This window comes from Octodon degus, unplaced genomic scaffold (genome assembly GCF_000260255.1).
Source record: "Octodon degus isolate 3935 unplaced genomic scaffold, OctDeg1.0 scaffold00015, whole genome shotgun sequence".
NCBI classification, from domain to species: domain Eukaryota; kingdom Metazoa; phylum Chordata; class Mammalia; order Rodentia; family Octodontidae; genus Octodon; species Octodon degus.
In genome coordinates this window covers 5728678-5742109 of record NW_004524591.1, presented here as the reverse complement: position 1 = coordinate 5742109, position 13432 = coordinate 5728678, and the positions used below count along the sequence as shown (strand labels likewise).

General features: G+C 37.2%; 1 protein-coding gene across 1 annotated transcript in view; it reads left to right on the top strand.

The window, feature by feature from the left end:
• Ispd (isoprenoid synthase domain containing) overlaps nucleotides 1-13432 on the top strand; it is a 342357-nt gene that overhangs the window by 208886 nt on the left and 120039 nt on the right. Inside the window, exon 7 of the mRNA XM_023709846.1 lies at nucleotides 1315-1446. Coding sequence (XP_023565614.1) covers nucleotides 1315-1446 — 132 coding nt within the window. The remainder of the gene's footprint in view (nucleotides 1-1314; nucleotides 1447-13432) is intronic.

Below are 13432 nucleotides of genomic sequence, written 5' to 3'. Positions count from 1 at the left end.
TCTGCAAACTTAAGTTATTAACCCTCCAGAAGAGAAGCTTAATGATATTATTACCCTATAACATAGGCAATTGAGCTTAGCCTCACTATCTGTCTGAATATCAAACATCTTAGACATAGCATGGAACAGGTATTTTCCATCAAGTATTGATATGTTAAACTTTAAATCCCTACATAATGTGAAGAAAAAATAAAAATATTTTCATAAATTGGAATAAATAATTACATATTTTTACAAAGAAATTTAGAAATCTAACCATATATAGCATTGTAGCAGGACAGTCCTATGACATATTTTTCTTGTCTCTTGTTTTCATTTATTACCCTTTTCTTTTTAAAATGAACATTTACTTGAGAGACAGTATAGCAGTAATTGATATGACATGACAAGCAATACATATTTAGAAGACCAGAATGACAGGCATTCCAAACATGACCCTAGTATTGCACATTGTTATTCAGTGCAGTTGCTTAGTTCACAGGTATCAGCATATATAGTTAGTCAGCATTAACCTGGCCCAAGTGTGCAGCATGCATACCCACAATAATCACAAACTGCAGAAGCTAGCCTGTGGCTGAATGAGACTTTGGGGGGACACCTAGACACAAACCATAACTGAGGCAATATGTAATTGCTAAGAGATTTTTAAAATTTTTCATGAGAGTGTGTGCTTTTGCCTAGTGTTCATTCTATGTGTGCAGACCTTTAGATTGCTGCTTTTAAACCTGTTGTGCTTGAGGCCTCTTATGTTTCATAAGAGACAGTTTCTTTTGGGACCTCAGTAATTGGGAGATTTGAAGGAATATCACCATGAGGCCCTTAAAAGTTAAATTAATGGAATGTTTTAAAATGCTCACTTCATTTCTAAAAAAGCACTATTTAATACTGCTTTAAAAACATTTATATCAAGCTTTCTGGGTTTACTTTAGCAAATAGATAATTAATAGACATGCCAAGTATTCATTGTTCTAAAACTATGTTACTTAATTTCTACTCTTAAATTCTATTTGTATTTCTTACTATATATGTTAAAATGTCTAGTATCATTATAAATTCTGAAGTTGAATTAATAAAAATATATTCATTTTAATGATGTATGCTAAAATAGAACGAGTGAGCATGTTTTTAATATTGTAGTTTCAGTATTTATTATATCTTATACGTGATTTATCGACCTTTTAAATATATATAGCCTGAAACAAATAGAAATTAACATAAATTAATAAATAATTGATTATAACTGCACTTTGTGCCTTTTTTCAGATGAAACTTGAAGGTAATGATAACCTATTGTCTTTTTTTTTTATTTTGCAGGTGCATTTTCTTGATTTTGAATTAGGACCTCTCAGTCAGAAAATGGAAAGCCTAATGTGGGTTAGAGAATTTGCAGTAGAAGCAAAGAAGAGAAACATTTTATTATACGGTCTTCTAATAAATTACTCACAGGTAGGTAAATGTTGGTACCATAAGAATGAATTATCTCTATATTATACTTTTAACAGTAGGAAACTGATTTTATTGAAAGCAGGGGATATTAATAATGAAAATTTTCCATCTGTTCATGTACTATAATAAGTAGAACTGCTTGACTCTAACAGAGAAGGAAAAACACAAATGTCTGAGGAAAAAGATGTCAATGAATAGATACCTCATACTGTTGGCCTACATAAAATCACCAGTTTTAGTAAATAAAAATCAGGATTCCCAGTGAAAATTGAACTTTAGCTAAACAGAAATTTGCTTTTTCAAATTTTAAATTAAAATTTAAAATGTAATTTAACTCCTATATTTATTTAACAGGCAGCCTGCAAGCCTACAACTCATAGCCCATGACACCCAAAATTGCCCACTTTTGTGGGGCTCTAAATACTAGCATTTGAGTTTTTTTCTCTTCTAATCTGTTTTTAAGTACTTGAAATCAATGCCCAAATGTCACACTATGAGGGATTGTGGGGTTAAGCTTCATTGTCAGTCTATTTAATAGCAGCAGGTTAATAAACTTGAAGAGAAAATGAACTAGCATTATAGATTCTCTGTGGAGAGATATTCTCTTGGAAACCAAAGAATTTGGAGGCTCTGCTAGAGAAGCTGGCCATTCCCTTGATGTCTAGAAGCTTTCGTCACACAGTGACCTGGTAGTCTCTTCGAGGTGTGCCACACAGGAACTGGGGAAGCTGCTCAGTTGCATTTTTAGAGGTCTGGAATAAAGGTGATTTGGAACTGAAAGTCTAACGAACAATGGGTATTTAAAATTATATGTGGATTATGAATAACCTTGATTCTTTATGAAATTATTGAAGAATTTTTAGCCCATATAACACTTTTTTTTTTACTCCTCGAATGCCTTCAGGGCACTTTTGGCTGTCTGGAGTGTTGTGGGGATCGAACTACAGCAACCTGAGGCTGACAGCTTTGTGGAAGCAGCCACTTAAAGAACTGAGCTAGGGCCAGGACCCCAACACATTTTTTTAAACAGGTGAATTTTAATTAAATCTAAGGGCTTTCAGCGGTTTTGATTTTGTGATTGTTTTGCCTCCAAATCATGCAAGCCTGACAGTGGCTTAGTCATCAAGAAGCAGCCAAATTTTAGCTTCCTTAGGAAAACGGAATTGTAAAACGTCAACACAGTGGACAGTTGACATCAGGAAAACCAGGGGCCCAGAACCTGTATGGATCTGGCCAAGGACAGACAACTGCCAAGGAAATAGCAAGATCTCAAGTCTCTAGCATTGGTTAGGAATATTTGCTCTTCAGTAAACTATCATTTTTGATTATGCTACCCGTAATATGATAGAGAAAATAAATCTGTTCTTTTTATTTAAGCAAAGGAATCATAGTTGCAAGCTAAAGATTTCACATTGTGCAGATATAAAATAACATTTATTAGCTAGGAATGGTGGAGCATGATTGTAACTCTCAGCCTGGCTTTTCTTCAGTATGTTATCCCAGACCTCACCTGTACTGTTGTCTTCACATCACTGAGAAATTATTCATTAAAGCTCATATATTTTATATAGTTGAGAGAAGGAACTTGTTTCCAAACATATTAAAAATAGTGGAAGATAATAAGAGAGGAGTTACAAAGCTGAAAAAAATATTAAGCATAATGTCACGGCAGTAAGTGTGACATTTAGGGTGTGCGTTTCTTCCTCTTCTTTCCACTGAGCTCTCATTCTTCTGGGTGTGATCCAGTAAGAAGCAAGGCCTTTGAAAGCGGTGCTCGGCTTCCCGAGCACAGTCATAGGCTGTACCAGTTGACAGAACTACAGAAAATGAGCCTTGAGGGCCAGGGGGCTTCCCTCACCCTCTCTATTCAGTTCTGGTCTTTCTTCTTCCAACATTTGCAGATATGGAAGGCATACCAAGAGGGAATACAAAGCATTTTTGTTTAGTGACTGTTTGTCAGATATTTCTGAGAGTCATTGTATAAACCTCCAAAATAGTACATAGAACTATGAAATGAAGATTTTTGTAGCAATATTAACTTAAAGATATATAGATTGGTCTGACATCAGAGAGTATAACAGACCAGTCTATGTGATGAGGTATATGTTATCAATTTTCTCTGTTGTCTGAGCTTTGAATGCCTTGGGTGTGCTATGAACACCTCCGGGGAAGGTTCTCAACTATGAATGTGCATGTAAGTGCCAACCTCAGGAAACATTAGGAAGTGTACGAGCGAGTGGAATTGCTGCAGCATATCGGGGCCTTGCAGATTGGGTTTGTAAGACACCGCCCATCTCTGCATCTCCAGCACTGCCCAATGCTGTACGCCTTCTCAGTGGAGAAATCATCCATGAAGTATGCGTGATCATGTATATAACAAGCAGGGGTATACTATCAAAAAGAAGAGGAAAAAATATTTTTAAAAATTATTTAAAGAGAATTTTAAGGGAAGTTAGTCTTTGTTTGCTGAAGCAGTTTGAGCCTAACCGGCAGTTATTTATTAAGCACAGCATTTCCCAGGATGGCAGATGTGCGTGCCAAGGTTGTTTGCAGGAATCTGTGCTGTGCTCTTCGGAGCCGTCAGGCTTTTAGATGTGGAAATGTTTACAAGACTAAAAGGCTTTCACTTTCCATATTGCTTTGGATTTTATAATTTAGTTACTTGGGAGAAATATGAAGGTCATAGAATACCATGTCTTCAACATTTTTTAAGTTTAAAAAACAAAATTGTTATCAGGGATTTTGTTTAACTCCCTTGTTAGACTCATTAAACACCAGCAGTAAGATCATTTTACTTAGATATATTTAAAGGAAAGACAATATTAGACATAAAGTTTGCTATAGAACTCTCTGGGTTTTGATAAAAGCAGGGAGATCTTCATGAAAATGAAGACAAGTATCACTAAGAAGTTGCTGCTGCGGCAAACTCTAAGAACTAGTTGCTTTGAGCAATATATTTATTATCTGTTGCTCCATCACCGAAACACAGGCTTGGCACAGCAGTATTTATTCTCTCAGTCCCTGGTCCTCTGGCTTTGACTGTTTCCCAAGGCTCCAGTCATCCCAGAGTTGTCCTGGGACATGAGCATCAGGTGCTGGAGACCGCTGGTGGCCGTGGCAACTGTAGTGGGCACCACAGGAGTAGTGCAGGGCTAACACTGGATGCTAAAGATTGCTTTCTTACTACTTCTGGGCAGAATAAGGTGTTCCTAAGGTAAAGAAGGCTAGAAACGTGCAAATATGAAAAACACCGTGTGTGTGTGTGTGTGTGTGTGTGTGTGTGTGTGTGTACATTTTTTCTTGATATGTGAGTAGAATGGTAACGGGTATTGCAGAGGTATGGAGGGTCACACAGGTGGAATTCTGCCTTTGTATTATCTGTGCCATTGTTTTCAATGTGTCTGATAAAAACTGGCATAATTGCATCATTATATTCTAATTTAAGTTTTTATTGAGGAGATGGCAGTTGCCTAAGTGGGAAAATCTGAATAGAATATTTAGGTGTGCATTTTCAGCCACAGCTTTTCAGTTCTTGATTTACAACTTGTGTGGCGATCCTGAAGTCACTTCAGATGGCCCTGTCATTTTAGATACTAAGCTTACACTAATAAGGGTCAAAAACACTTTTTTTTAAGAGAATAACAATAATTAATATACTGTGTATCAAAATCTTAAGAGAATGGCCAAAGTGTCACTCAGAGTGTATGCTATAGCCAGAACACTCTCACAAAAAGAGACAGATAGTTGAGCAAAACTTTCTTTTCACTGAAATAAGAGAAACTAGTAGTATAAATGAAAGAAGTTAACATATTTATTGAAATATTTTTGAAATGGTGGGATAGGGAATTAGAATCATTTGAACTTTACCTTCTATTTGTCTATGTTCTATTTTCCTCTCTTCATTTTGAGTTTTTCATATAAGACAAACATTGAAATATTTAAGACATTCACAGGCAAATGAATGCAATGGGAGAACTTAATGTTGAGTGAAATAAGTCAGACACAAACGCTAATTAATTAATTAATTTATTTATTTATTTTGGGTGGAACTGGGGATTGAACTCAGGCCCCTGCACTTGCCAGGGAAGGGCTTATTCTACTGAGCATCTCCCTGGCCCACAAACGCTAATTTTAAATCAAGCATTCTTACATTGCAAAGACGTAAAGACATGAGATAGACCAAGGCATATCTCATTCCGCAATGCTTTAGTTTCATCTGGTTCAACCTAAATGTTCTCATGTTAAATTTGCTCTCAGATATTTCCATTCTCACTCCATTTTTCTGGCTTATTTTCTGAGAACCCAGTCACACACCGTGCCCAGCACCAGTGGACAGTACTGTTGTTAGGTGAGGTTTCAGTGTGCATGGAGTGCGCACCATTGTGCAAGACACTGAAGTTACAAGGAGAGACATGTTTTGTGCCATTAATGGGATTGGGATGATATGTGCATGCATTTTTTCATTCTATTTTGATCAGATTTCTATGATGAATTAGCCACAGACAGCTTTCCTAAGGACAGGCAGGGCTGGCAGTAGCTGTGACGGGAGTGGAGACGGCGCGTAGTGCTGGCTCTGCCTGGTCCGCCCAGGCGCCAGGTGCAGGGCCCCTTCTGCGTGGCTTGCCCGGGGTGCAGGGCTCTGGCGTATTTCACTGGCTAGCAGCACCATACTAAGGAATTTGTACAGAAAGCTATGAGAAGAGGCCAGCATGTAAGAAGTTGTTCTGTGCAAAGATTAAGGGCATTGTCACAAATTAGTGACCTAGAGACTGGTATCTGACTTGTGTAATAAAGCATTTTCAACTCAGGTGTAGTTATAAAAACAATTCAGCATAGAAAAAACTGCAAAAGCAATGAAGGTAGTGTGAAATACAGAACACAGAGAGGTTGCTGTTGCTGCGCTGTTCAGCAGACCTAGGATAAAATATTAGCAAAAAATATGAAAAGAGATCTCAATGATAGTAAAATAAGTTGTTTTTAAAATACCTGCTGGCCAAATAGCTCAGCAAATTAAAGCACCTGCAAACAGGCCCAGGGACTAGAGATTCAATCCCTGGGCCTGCCATGCTGGTCCCACCCCTGGGGCACGCTGAGACAGCAACTGAGACTGGGCGTGGTGGCATGCACCGGTAATCCCAGCTCTTGGGAGGCTGTAAACAGGCGGATCAGTATGAGGCTGATCTAGTAGTGTGACCCTGAACATGCTGTAGACCCTTCCATAAAAACACACACACAAAATAAATTAAAAAAATAAAATACTCGATAACTCCTGCACTTTATTGTGTTTTTAATTTTTTTGAAATGTCACAGTTTTCCCACACCATGTCATAAAATACAGAATTATTTTGGCACTGCATTTTCTCCTTTATGTTACGATTATAGCATTATTTAATAAAGAGAGCGTACATTTGTAGGTAAGCTCTGCCATTTCAGCTCATGTTGGGGGAGCCAGTATTACAAAATAATTGCTGTGAAAAGTTGCATTCTATTATATTAAAAGCTTAATATGCTGGAAGGTGTGGCTCTGAGGCATAGAGAAGCAATTTGAAAAACAGATGCTATAGTAAATTGAGAGGAATAGAAAAACAACAACGACAATGCCAAAAGCCAAGGGCTGTGACACCTGAGTTCTGCTGGTCATCTGTCTGTGGCCTTAAACGCTGGGAATCATGTGCTTTCCTGTCAACTTGCCAGTGTAGCTTCTGCTGTCTCAGTAATGTTAAAAAAAATTAAACTGAGAATTAATTGTAGTCTTTATCTTATTTTTTATATTTTGCAAAGTAAAATGGGAATAATGTAACCATGAAGAATGGGGATACAGAACAAACTAAACAGACCTGGAAAATTGAGAATTTTCTGGCATAGGTAATATGCTTTTAGCCATTGGAAATAAAATGTCTCTATATTCCTTATAGCAGTTTTCTGTAGACTTTCCTTAAATAACGTGGGGTGAAGCTATCTTTCTGTCTACTCTCATTTCACAGAATACTAGTCATCCAAATGCAGAAGCAGCTGTACCAAGAAATCTGAAATTGCAGTATTTTACCGCAATGCCTAGTGAGCATCGAATGCATGCTGCCATTCTTAAGACATTAGCTGGGGTTCGAAGTGAACTAGACGGGGCAGCTAGAAGAACTTGACATTCTAAGTTAATGGCAGTACGTCTGTAGACTTAGCCGCGTTTGGAGCCTGTTGATGATTGGATGTTTTGTGTGATGTTGATTAAAACTCAGTGATTTCGAAGACATGAACTGTGCATGTCCAGGGTTCATTTGCAAGAGTGGAGAGATGGCAGCCTTGGTGCCCATATACATTTCTTATTTTCTGCTTGCAACAGTACTTTAGAAAAGAGTCTGCATAGTCAGAACTTGGGTTCATTGTCCCTTGGAACCTCTCAGCATTTCTGATTATAATCAGAGTGGAAATGTTAAGCACCCTTCTCCACTGAGAATTAGAGAGAAATGAGTAATGTTTGGCGTATAGATTTGTGTATGGAAAATAAACAAGGTTTATTAGTTTTACATCCACCTCATTAGTTACCTTTGACATCTGGTAAGGTAATACGTTTCAATTAACCTTTAGCTTCCTCTTACGGAGTGGAGAATACCAATTATATGCTAATGCTATTAGGAAATAATTTGTTTTAATAATAAACATATATACAGTAACTCCTTTTATATTCTAGATTTTAATGGACAAAAAACATACATATTTGACAAAGATGCCTTTCATGATTATTATGTTTCTGTCACTGGGCATAGTTTGTAATTTCTAAGTGGTTCTGAAGCTCTGTATCAGTAAACATAGAAGTAATGTTTAAGATATACACAAAACAGCCACATTTTACTGGACTGTATTGGACTAGTTTTCTGAATTCATGTGCCTACAATATTTTAATGGCAATGGAATACCCATCTCTGACAATACTGAACAAAAAAAGGGGATATAAATGAAGTACATTTTGTAGTGAATATATGTAGATGTATATTAATTAGGTTAGATATGCAGCTACTTTCTCTTAGTTCAATGAGAAGAAAGATTTGCACTATCATGTCTGCATCTTGTACTATGAACAACTACTACAAAGACAACAATATGCTATGTATTAATTATTGTAACTGTCCTACTGACCTGTTTTGAAACTAATTGCTATTTCTTTCTCAATAAAATTAATTTAAAAAATAAAATAAAATTGTACATTATAGTATTTTCCATTTCTTTTCTTTTAAAAACTATTCCAAATTTTTATTTAGAGCCTAAACACTCTGAAGTTATAATATGAAGAAGTAAACCAAAGATTTTACATATGAACTAATCTTTCAATGGAAGTGTTCAGAAATGTAAAGAAACTGGTAATGTTTCTCTGTTGTTTATCAAAAAGTATTAGTAGTCATTAATATTATTCCAATTAAGATCCAAAAGAAGTTCAGGTTTAATTCATAAGTTTTCACACTGAAATTGAGGCCATGTAAAAAATACTAAAATAGGGACCACTAAACTGTTCTGTGTGCCATGTACTAGTTGTTATTGCGGTCAGTTTGCCAGTTTGAACCAGCTTTATCCTCCATTGTGTGGGGTGCAAAAGAAAATTTTGATTCTCTAGTGGGGTTACACTGTTGGGGAAAGATACCACTCAACAAATATCAAGCGAAAGAATTATTTTAGTTGGTATGAACAAATATGGTTTTAAAATATTTGTGTATTATACATTTTGATTCTTTCAAGTGAAAGCAGACATTTCTTGCTTGACTACTGGTGACATACTTTAGATTCTGTCTAGATCTGTTGGAGTTTGAATTTTAAGTAGGAGTAGTAAGTTTTGCTTTGTGTGCTAGGGCTTCAATTTAACTGTGTCATGTTCTTTACTATTTTAATCCTCTTATCCCTTTATTAAATTTCTGACTCTAGTTTTAAGATGTTTTGATGCAATTAAAGGATTTAGGTTCTTCAGGGAGGGTGGTCTTTTTTTTTATTTAAGAAAGTCCACTATTGGCAGAGGCTTAATTGTATTTCTCTCACCCTTATAAGGAGAAACGAAATAAGCCCTAAATAAGAAGTTGCCACAAATCTTACTGAGTGCAGTTATGCACTACTGAGAAATGATTAGGCATAACCCCTAACTCTGACTTCTTACATAACAATGATTATGTAATTTGTCTAAACTCTGCTGTTCCTAGAAGAGAGATGAAAACACACACTGACAAATCTTTCTGAAATTTGATTGCAATTTCAAAAAGGAAGTTATAACTCTCAATTTGAAAATTATCAGTGTAAGCAACTACACAAACATAATTGTCGGGGTTAATAATTTTCACCAGGTGATCTGGTCGGTTTCTTTAGTTTGACTTGTTCACCGAAGTTTATCTGTTGGAAACCTAATGCCCAGTGCAGTAGTGCTATGAGGTAGGAGCTTGAAGAGTTGCTTAGGCTGGGAGGTCTCTACCTTCCTGACTGGGTTCACATCTATATAGAGTACACTCTGTATAAAGTAGGCTTGGCTCCTGTTCAGCTCTCTCTCCTCCAAGGGAAGCCTATGCCATACTGTAACACAGCAAGACTCTCTGTGGCTGCCACTTCACTGCCACTTCACAACCTTCAGAACCATGAGACAAATGAATTTTACCGTACAATAGCTGTTCCGTGGTATTGTGTCACAGCAGCATGAAGTAGAGTAGCCTAGTTTCAGCCTCATCTTGTATTTTCTGTGTTGGTGCCACTTACGTGATTGTGTTATTCAGCTTCCCATCACTGGGACAAAATGCATAAGAAACCTATTTAGCAATGAGAAAAAATACCTATTAAAGGAGGACATGATCACTTTGGATCATAGAGTCAGAGGTTCTACTCTGTGGCCATTTGGCAGTGCTGTAGTCTGTGATAAGGCCGTTCCCCATCAGTGGGAAAAATATGATAGAGCTAAGCTGTTGGTGTTGTTGAGGCCAGGGTGAGGGATGGGCAGAGCAGGGGGAGAGAGAGGAGACAGAGGCTGGGGACAGTGCACCCTTGAAGAGCACACCTCAGGGGACCCAGTCCCTCTGATTAGCCCCTCTGTCTTGGTGTCTCCAATTCTCAGTAACCCATTAATTTAGAGTCTTTATGAGCCAATGTGAGATCCTGTGTGTGAATACTCTGCTTTGAGGTTCAGCCCACCAACCTATGAGCTCTGGGAGGCCATTTCCAGGATAAGTCATCACAATTGTTCCAGCTTTCCTGACAAATTAAGAGAACATCAGACTTCAACAGCAACATTGTAAGAACATGGATTTTCTTCACTTAAGTAAATCACAAGTTTATATGTTGCATTTTCCTAAAATTTTGTGCATGTTTTCTAAGACCTGGGGGGGGGGCATTGTGTTGTGGTTTAGTTTTGAAGCAGATTAAAAACTCTTCATGGATATCTTGTAGAAGTAAAATATGGTTTAATCTGTCCCATAGACCTCCAGGAAAGGTTCCACTGAAGGAACTGTCGCAGGTTATTTGGGGGTCCAACTGAGTAATTTTGTTGGAGTTTTCTTATTTCAATAACTATCTTGTGTTAGAGTAATCTAGAAGAATAGAATCAGTAAAATATGCATTATTATGCAGGAATACTTATGTGGCAGGTTTTGTAATTAGAGTTGAGAGTGTTTACAGGGCCCATCCACAGAAAGCTAGACTTTTTTTTTGGTAATCTATGGGCTTTAGTAATCTGTTCAAGTTGGCATATCATGATTAACATTCACAAGTAAGTTTTGTTAGAGTTCAGTTATTTCTGAGAAAATGTTTCTTAGGTACTACAACCCTTGCCTGAACATAAGTGACACAAAACAGCACCTGAGCTGTCTGGTGGGGGGCTGCATGAAGGGAAGTCCTTAGATTCTAGGACCCTATTGACAATGATGAGATTGACCATTTTTCTCAGCTGGTCTGCTTTGGGGATGCAGGAGGAAAGCGGGGATACATGCTGGGATAAAATAGTAGTTTCTCTTCTAGGCTTCTGTGAATTTCCAAATTATTAAAAAAAATTCAGGAAAATGTACATTTCTAAGTTTCATGTTCATGTTATAGATTCTTTGATTTAATAAGACATGAGAAGGAATTTTTATGATGTTTAAGTTTTACTTTAATTGCAAAAACTATGATAGATGTTTTAAAATTTTATGATTTCCTCATCGCCTGTGTGGTGTTTCAGCTTTCGTTTAGCTACCATATCTAACACCATACCCTCTCAGAGTTTTCATTGACTTATACTGTTTAGACATTAATTTGACTGAGGTTACTGATATTAACCAATTAAGGCTATTGATATTAATTAAGGTTATTGGGGCCGGGGCGATGGCTCAGTGGAATAAGTGCTTCCCTGGCAAGCGCAAGGGCCTGAGTTCAATCCCCGGCTGTGAGGGGGAAAAAAAAAATCACAATTAAGGTTATTAATGTTAATCAATAACCTTATTGTTGAGTCAAATGTGATTTTTATTGTAGTTAAGTGAGTTGCATGTAAAAAGTATTTAGCCAAACTACTAAATTCACTAAAATTTTATTATATAAAAGAAAATACTAGGGCTGGAGAGATGGCTCAGTGGAATAAGTGCTTCCTTGGTAAGTGCAAGGGCCTGAGTTCAATCCCCAGTTCTGAAAAAAAAAAAAAAAAAAAGAAAAGAAAAAAAAAAGAAAGAAAAAAGAAAAATACTGACTGTAATGTTTGTAAATTACAAAATTATGACTTAGGCAAACAGATCGATAGTTTTTATTTTGTTTTATTTTGGTGGTGCTTGAGATTGGTACAGGGAATTGCACCCAGGGCTTTTGCACAGAGCTGCCTCCCAGAGTCCACTACAGGAGCAGACATACCTTAGAGGACTTACACAATAGGTTTACAGTGTCCCCCTGTAGAGTCAGAGGTAGAATGCAAAGGGGCTATCTGGGGGCTGGAGAGCCAAAGGATCCAGGCAAAAGCTAAAGGCCTAAAAGTCACTGCAGAGTCCCATGCAGGGCAAATCAAGCATTTAACGGACCTGTTCTGGAAGGCTGAGGAGTCTGCACTGGAAGCCTGGAGAAGGAAGTCAGAAGGTGACGGCGCAGTCTGAACGTGCGTCTTCCTCCTTCTTACCTTTTTTATTCCTTCCAGGCTGCAAGCCTATTGGTTGGTGCCACCCATAGTTAGGGTGGGATTTCTATTTTCAGTTAAGTCAGTCATTCAGAGACATTCAGAACAGTGCTCAAGCAGTCTGCCAGGCATTTATTGTTCAAGTTGACGCCACAATTCACTATCACTGTCCCCATTGATTTTTGTTTTTTATTTTGAGATGTGGTTTCCTTAAGTCTCTAAATTGTACAGGTGACTTTGAATTTGTCATCATCCTGCCCTACCACCCAGAGGGCTGAGATTAGAGAAGTGCGCCACCATCAGGAGATAAAGGTCAGCCACAGTCTTTGAAATAGGTGAAACTGAAAAACTTGAATTTTTTTTTTTTTTTTTTTTGTGGAACCGGAGACTGAACTAGATCTTTGCGCTTGCTAGGGAAGCGCTTATTCTACTGAGCCATCTCCCTGGCCCTGAAAAACTTGGAATTTGGAATGTAGTGTTTTTCATCTCTGTAACTGGCAATGAATAGAAATATAAATATTTAGTTTTATGATAATGTAAGCTGTCAGTGTTAGGCTTCCTAAACAAAATTTTGTGATCATTCAAAAACTTTTTTAAAAGGCTTAGTGTTTGTGAATTTTAGCTAAATTTATTTGTGGAAAGTCAAAGCAGTTTGGATTTTTATGCCAATGGATTAATTGCTGAAAGCCAACTTGTCAGCTAGGACCTTTTAATTGCAAATGTGAGAAAAACAAAGCAAATTGATGTAATAATATAATGAACAATTCCCAGACTTTGACTGTAGGTGTTGAACTTACGTGTTAAAAGTATGATTTCTTCTGTCTCATTTCTTTTTTCCTTCATCACTACTACTCAGGCTAAATATCTTGGTTTTTCATTGTCAGACATTTCTTTTCTTTT